Source organism: Amphiura filiformis, chromosome 4, assembly GCF_039555335.1.
Source record: "Amphiura filiformis chromosome 4, Afil_fr2py, whole genome shotgun sequence".
In the NCBI taxonomy this organism is placed as follows: Eukaryota; Metazoa; Echinodermata; class Ophiuroidea; order Amphilepidida; family Amphiuridae; genus Amphiura; species Amphiura filiformis.
Genome location: NC_092631.1, coordinates 1,802,738 through 1,810,855, shown reverse-complemented (window position 1 = coordinate 1,810,855; position 8,118 = coordinate 1,802,738). Strand labels below are relative to the sequence as shown.

At 38.7% G+C, this 8,118-nt stretch overlaps 1 protein-coding gene across 1 annotated transcript; it reads left to right on the top strand.

Annotated features, from left to right (window-relative positions):
* The first annotated feature begins 672 nt into the window (after positions 1-672).
* LOC140149672 (uncharacterized) lies at positions 673-7,706 on the top strand. Its single transcript, XM_072171750.1, has 5 exons — positions 673-1,299; positions 2,586-2,723; positions 5,578-5,642; positions 6,263-6,434; positions 7,188-7,706. Exons 1-5 carry the CDS (start codon positions 673-675, stop codon positions 7,410-7,412), a joined length of 1,227 nt encoding a protein of 408 aa, XP_072027851.1. The 3' UTR covers positions 7,413-7,706.
* Positions 7,707-8,118: the final 412 nt, after the last annotated feature.

The following is an 8,118-nucleotide window of genomic DNA, read 5'->3' as shown; positions in this document are numbered from 1 at the left end:
CTGCAAATAGCAAATCTTTCAAATAGCAAAACTTCAACAACCAACAACATAACTGAAGTTACTGAACTAATCATCTGAATCAGATTTAAAAATCTTAAATCTTATAGATTGAAATTCAGCTTAGCCTGATACTCTTGGGATATAAAAACTAATACCTTTAGGTCCATTACTCACACTTGTTATCAAGTGAGTTACAAATCTCATGGATTTGAATTTCAATCTCTAATATTATAGTTCAGAACTTCAGATGTGGTTAATTTTAACATTGGATTTAGAATTTTTTAATCTAAGCATGGATTTGTCCTTCATCAAAATATCAAGATTAAACTTTTTGATCTTCAGAGTATGACCAAAACTGCAACAGAATGCACAATTTAAAAAAAATGAAAACTGAAGGAAAAAAGATTTGTTTTCAACTCTTCATGTTAAAATATTCCTTGTCTTGGTGCCATTTGAATGGCTTACTAGATCACAGACGGAATTTTATTTTGTTCTGAATGTTTATCAATTGTTTAGTAAAATAAAAAAATATATAATAACAAATTGTAATTTGTTCATTTTCTTCCACCAATTTCACACGTTATCACTGTGGGGATTTCCTTGTATTAGAAACTGGGAATTACAACGCTAAAGGCTGGCAACACTCACCTGTCACTTGTCAAAACAAGAAACATGGCGATTTTCTACAAGGAGATTCCACCGTTTGTATTATTAATTTTACTGTTTTTTATAACTTACACAAAATCCACCATTACAGAAGAACCACCGTTGAATATACAGAACTTCCGAGGTACCTTACAACCAGGTTATTTATTTACTCGCTTATTAGGGGAACTTACACAGGTCAAAAACAAGTTGGTATCATGTTCATCAGTGACTTCATCAGCAACGAAATCTTCATCAACACAGCATGCCTCTTCGCCATCAGATGTATTACAAAGGCACACACGATTGCTTGTAGGCAATGAAGCCAGACATGCAACACCTGAGCCTTCAACTTCAACAAATCAACAGCTTAATGTGTTTCAAAACTGTGAATCTAGTGCTTCTCAATCAAGCCCAACAAATGATCTCAATAATGCCAAGGTGGTCAAAGTTGTGCGGGATAATTGCGAAAAGAAAGATTTGTTGTCTTGTTTGGGGATTCATGTAGTGGCTGGAGCAATGAGCGTATATCGTGAGGGGCTCAGAAGAGATCTAAACATGGCTTGTTGCAAGCTGAAGTATTGCCGGGATTCACGGGACATGTCTTCGTGTCAGTCGTGTTTACAACAAGATGATGCAATTACGAAACAGAAGGTATCACAATCATTACGAAATCTAGCTTTGCCTTTGTGCTTGAATCTGAATACGATTGTTACTTACACATAATCTAGACTAGGTTTGGGTTCATTGCTATCGTTTGGTAGAATGATCAACGTTGTCATTTTTTGCAACAAATGTTAAATGTTATTCATGGTTGAAAACAGGAGAAATACTGACTACAAAAAAATGGTATTTCAAAGTTGGATAAAGTTGTGCATTTTAATTACCGGTACATTGGCTTCTATTGAACAGGCAGGGACACATTGAATTGTATTAATATTGCTAGCTAGCTGTTCAATAGAAGCTAAAGTACAATTAAAATGTACAGTACAACTATCCAACTTTGAAAAAAAAAAACATTTTTTTAATATTAAAGTACCGGTAGCAGTATTTCTCTGGTTACCAACCTTGAATAACAACTAATTTAGGGACTGATCGTTATTTACGGCAGGGGGGAATGGGCATTTTGGAAAAAATATTGACAAAAAAATCTGTGTTCCCCCTCGCGTCCGCTCAAAATTGTCAGATTCCCCCCTTGTTTTCCCGAGTTTCTCCATTTAAAACTTAACAATCCCCCTCCTGGTTCAACGAAAAATTTCGCGTTCCCCCCTCAAGACCCAAAACAAATTTCGGGTTCCCCCTCAAAACGCCCAAAAAAAATTTTCCCGGGTATTTTGACCTGTGAATTTTTACTCGGGTAGGCCAAGGACGAGTGGGAACTCAGGTACCCAGGAATTGGTGAGAGCCTTACTGTCTACACATGCTACAGACTGCAATTGGCCAATTTATGAATTATGCTGGTTTCATACTTTCTGCCGCTTGCCACTGAGCGGCGTGACGCTTCATCATGCCGCTTGCACTTGGTAAATGTTTGGAAGCGGAGTGGCACACTGCTGAGCGGCAGCGGCATGACTTTTGTTCTCATACGTCAGAGCGGCACCGCTCCGAGTAGACTTGAATTCAACTCCCAGCGGTTCTGCCACCACGGCAAAGCGGTGGAGTGATCGATCGGCTTGCGGCTGGTCACTGCTAGCGTTTCTGGTGCGACTGCACAGTGAAGTAAAACCATCTTCAGAGCGGCAAGCGGCAGGAAAGTATGAAACCAGCATTTAAGAATGGTTTCTTGTCTTTGGCGTTTACATGTATGTCGAAGCTATGACTGATGCCCAACAAAGTTTACATTGACCTGATTCATGGTTTTGTTGAAGGAAAAACCCTACAGAGTTAGCCTACAGTGTACTGCATTTATGTTAATTGGATTTATTGTTTTCCATCAACAGCAAAGCAGCCCTCGTCAGATAGCACTGCTGAAGGCATTGGCCAACATATCTTGCCCTAACAAACAGTATGAAAACATGGCATGCTCTGATCTCAATCTACTGGCTTTCAATTTACTTGCAGGACCACAATCAGCTATGGTAAGGTCTCAGGATCATGGTACAGTTTACCTTATAAAATTATAATTTGCAGTGGTATTATTGTAAAGTAACCTTTGTCTATATGTGACAGTGCTGTGCTGTATGCATGTGTTTTCTTATTGAGATAAGTGCTAGCCATTTTCAGTTCAATTTGCCACCTTCTTTCTCAAAATCAAATCACCAATTGTTGAATCACAAAGACTCCGTACACCAGACGATCTTACCGTTGTTGATTAAGGTACTTCTTGCATCGATCCCTGAGATGCGGAAAAACCAAGAGTCATTTAGTCCCACATAAATGTATAAATAACAAATACCCCCCCCCCCGATCCCCCAGTGGAGTCACCCAAAAAGTTGTGAGAATGACCACTGTACTATAGTGTTACTTCTATTGGTCAGATCATGTCAAGACTTGTATAATTATTGTAAGCTTTCACTATCAGACTGATTGAATGCAGTGGACGTTATTTATCTAAAATGCATTGAATTGTGACCCTATGTAGTTTTAGTGACCAGTCATGTTACCTGGGGTCCATTTCACTAAACTTTTAGCAAATCGTAACTCAAATAACTGTTCGTAAAGTTACGAATACCCGATACTAGACGTAACTTTACGTCTACAGGGCCTCTATAGTAAATCCCTAGTACTTACAAAGGGTACCGTTCGTAAGTTTAGTGAAATGGAACTTATATGACTCATCGGCAGTCATCGTAAGTTGCGAACGATTTTGAGACTTAACAAAGTTTCGTAAAGCTTAGTGAAATGGACGGGGCCCCTGATCTAGTTTGTTAATATTCGTAAAATGTTTTATATAGAATTTTTATTTCTTTAATATTTGCAGAGTTTGTAGTGATGATACAGTGGTTTGCTGTGTTTGTAAATACCATGCCTGATGCTGATGTGATAATCATTTTGACCTGCCTGCTGTTGTGTGAGCCCACTGCCAGCATGCATCATGTTCTAGCGTGTACTTTTTGGCAGTATGTGACTGTGTATATATTTTCCTGTAACTTTTCAAATATAATGTTTCCTTTACTCCTTTCTTCCCTCCTCTCCCCTTTCTCATAGTCACTGAGCATTTCTATAATGGGCTATTCCAGTTGAAATCCACACTCTCCCTGTGGAAGATTTTGAAAGTATGTTCCACAGGGTGAGGAGTATGTTTTTCAACTGTAATTGGTCAGTTCTCTCTGGTTGACTCTGCACATTAAAACACATTCCTTGGGTGTGATTCAATGTGTTCTCTTGTGCGTGTAGACGGCATCTCATCATGAGCATCGTGCCACACATTCACTATATATGTGATCATTTCCTGGATACGGATTTGAGTGCCGTGTAGACACTTTCTATTATGGATGGATGGGCATGCATCCTGGATATCAAATTGATCTTGTGTGGAGTCACCATCTAATCTATCCCCCTCTCGAGCTGTGTCACGCTGTCTTGCTATAGACTATTCCAGGACAGGGAGAATGGGTGATTTTATGTAAATGGGCGCGTCAGTATTTGAAAATTCACAATTTGCACAATTTTTTTCATTTTTTTTCCAAAATGTGTGATTTTGAATTTGCAATATTAAAAAAAAAAATTACTTTTTTCTAATATACTTTTTTACAATTTTTTGCAAAAGTCTATTTTGTATACTTTTTTAAACATGGATTGTGTTGCAGATCATTATGGATTCTTTGATTTCAGTGAAAACTTCCATGTTTTTGGAAAATAACTACTTGAAAAATCTTTAAATTCACGGTCGGAACTATAATGCGCTATTATATCCAAAATGCGCATATATTTCTCAAGTGTTTTTTACACATCGCTCATTCTCCTGTGCTTACTCTAGACTGACTCAGTCTCCCCATCTCCCTCTCTGCCTTTCTCTCTGCCTTTCTCTTCATTAGTCTTACTTTCTCCTCCTCACTCTGTTCTATTTTGTAAAAATACCATAACCTACATGTAGCATGTATAGCTGTTTCAGCATGTTTTAGTTAGGGCTCATATTGAAATACCCTACCACGCTTTCACACAGAAAGAAGGCAGGATTCCCCTCGCTAAGCACGCGCCTCAGGAAAGCTCGGTCATAAAGCGGATGGATTATATGCATCAGTGATACACCCTGCCTTTTGAAGTGGTCTGGTGACAAGGATTATAATAAAAGTTTATCAAAGACTGGCAATTTGATTGATTGTTGAACTAATTGAACTAATCGGCTCATCGCACAACCCAGGAAAGCGCGCTCCTAATTTAAGTGGCTAATTGCAGTGTTATAATCACACAGGATTTTAACAAAAGAAGGCTAGCACAGGAAAGCTGCAGGATGGCGCACACCTTCCTGTGTAAGGGAATTTCAATATGAGCCCTTAGTTATTTCTTAAAATAATGTGTCTTCTTTCATTTTGACTCTTCTTTGGTTCACCTCAAGTTCGGTAGTGACGTAAACTGCTTTTCGCAGTTACACTGCAAATGTGCATGTGTGCTCAGTGTAATTAACTTTCCACTCAATTTGATACTGCGACTAGCGACATAACGGACATACCAAACTTGAGGTGAACCAATGTTTAACAATCTGTTGTTCTTTAGAAATGTATTGAACAGTGGCAGCGCCACGGGAGGGGGGGGTGGCAAATTCCCCCAGTCAGAACTCTGTCCCCCTGTTGCCCCCAGTAAAAACCCAAAATTATGAAAAGTTCCACTTTTTGCACAAAATGTGTTGATTTTCCACCCCTGAAATTCACTTTGCCCCGAATGTCCCCCCCCAAAAAAAAAATACCTGGCGCTGCCACTACTGGTATTGAAATAACACCATACATGTACATAATTTTAATATTATGTTTCTATTATTCTACCTATGTACAGGAATGGAGTGAAGCTATTAAGATTCTCAATAAATGTTATCCAGCATATGACACAGATATAATGTGGTACGTATGGGGGTGGATCCGATGTGATAGACCTTATTAGCACAAATTAAGACCGTTTTCACTCCATTAAGGCTACTGCCATAATGTTTGCCTAATTCCTTTTACAAACTAAGCATACTTCTTACCGTCCAGTGCGTATTATTTTGCACAAGGTCCTATTCAAACGCTTGACGTTGCGTGCGTACACGCGAGGACTAATGCTTTAAAAAGGACACTGCAAAACATAATAAGAATCCACATGGCATTTTCCAACTACACCAGTTCACACAAACCATGTAATTACCATAAAACTTATGTAATGATGTACATTGAAACAGGATCAGGTTTTTGTGAAAACCAATTGAAGAAACTTCTTATTTTCTTTGCTGACAGTTTCATCAGTGAACCACTGACTTTTTCAAAGCTTGTTTTTGTTGTTACGATATCCAACAGCTGATGACTGACGGGAAGTTATATAATATCCGGTAGCGATCTAAGTTTTGCTAGCAGTCTCCAACAGCGGATCATAAACATGATTTTATTGTAGTTATGAGGAGTTATGAATAGAGACAAGGGAATCTACAATCTTAATTTGCTTATTGATTGATTGATGGATTTGTTGATTATTTTATTAATTGCAGGTTATTTCAGGACATGGTTGGTAATATGTCAACTGAAGACTTGCGTACATTTAAAGATTTGTTGAATATAACATTAGTCACACATTATGCTAATCAGCAAACAAATCCTGACCAATCAGCAGCCTGGGCAAGGATGGCGGCCATGTCTAACGGTGGTGATGTTACAGCACAGGTAAGAAATGTGGGTTTCAGTAGAGCTCTTAACGAATTGCCAATGCGGAGGAAGGTGCCACGTATACCCACTCCCATGGTTGAGAATTTTTGTTCATGAATGTCATGGCATGGGTAAATCCTGGGTAATTATATAAATGCAATCCATTGTTTATACACATTTCAGGTGCAAGGAATCTCTTCGCTTTCCTTGAGTAGTGAGCACACACTAAGTACGGTTTATCCTTAGTGTAAGAGAGCACGAAATACTAATAGGATTAGAGTTAGGGTTAGGATTTAGGGTTAGGGTTAAGATAAAGGTTAGGGTTAGAGTTAGGATTTGTTTGGTGCTCTCTTACACGAAGGATACACCCTAAGTACAGTGTAGGAGGATTCCTGGCTCTGTACTGTGTCAGGAAGTTTGTTAAGAGCCGCCGCCGTAAAATTTGTAATTTGTTCATTATCTTGAAATAATGAGCTATTTCAGTTGAAATGCATACACCCTCACAACTACACAGGGAGTGTGAAATTCAAATGAAGTTACCTGAATGGGTGACTCCATTTGAAATCTGCACTCCCTGTGTGGGAGATTAAGGTCATGTCTTCCATATGGGGTGTATGAATTTCAACTGGATAACCCAATGAAAATGTCAGGGTTGCCTTTTTATTCTGGCGGGCAGTAGAGTCTCAAATGATGGATGTACCCCACATCATTAAATTATCTTTGTAATTTTGAGCAGTGATATGAATCCCGTTCTTTGCATTCTCTAATCAGGCTATTCAGGTGTGGCACATGACTCCAAGATCCATCGCCGGTATCGTCATCGTAGTAGTGCTCATCTCAGCTAGCCTGTTCTTGGGTTTCTGGGCTATCTATCAGAAGATCAAATATCACTTCTTCCCGGACAACACGATCCACTACTCCCAGGTGTACATGCAGGATGACTACCCAGAGGAGGAGGAGGATGACTTTGATGAGAACGATGTGTACTACCGATGATGCAGAAAGTGAGGATGGAATGAAGATGGATTTGTGTCATAAGTTATATTGCTGATAGAGATCGAGAGGCAAAAGTGATGCATGCTGGGAAGGAAAAGGGCTCAAATTTGCAATCTTGGGTGACAAATTTTATAGCTTTTGAGCCCTTTTCATTCCCAGCATGCATCACGGTTGCCCATTGATCTCGATCAGCAATATATCTTATTGTGTGGGTAAGGGTTGAATTTGGAGGCATCTCCGCAAACTAATTTTCACAAAGATTCTTGTAAGAAGATTTGTGTGAATCAAGGTTGATTCTCGTAAATTTTAAACAGTAAAGTCTAAACAATACCTTGAAGAATCGGGTGCTTCTCGCAAAATTTTGTTACAAGAATCAAGATTGATTCTCACATTGTGTGATGAAATTCTAACCCAGGTGATTCCAAGAAAAGTTTATGCCTGCTTTTTGATGTAATGTTTGAATTGTCTTGGTTGGAAACGGGGTTGTGAGAATAAGAATCAGAATCTTACCAATATAGTTTGTTTGGCTTATGATTGCCCCAAAAAATATGACTCATAAAATCATGTATTGATGCTTGTGTAATGCATGACTGGTGCACGCTTAACATGAATTTATTACAAGTGTAAGTTGGGACTTTATTGACACATGCAGTAACAAAACCAACAAATTTTCGCCAATTATAAGCCAAATAAACTATAGTGACCT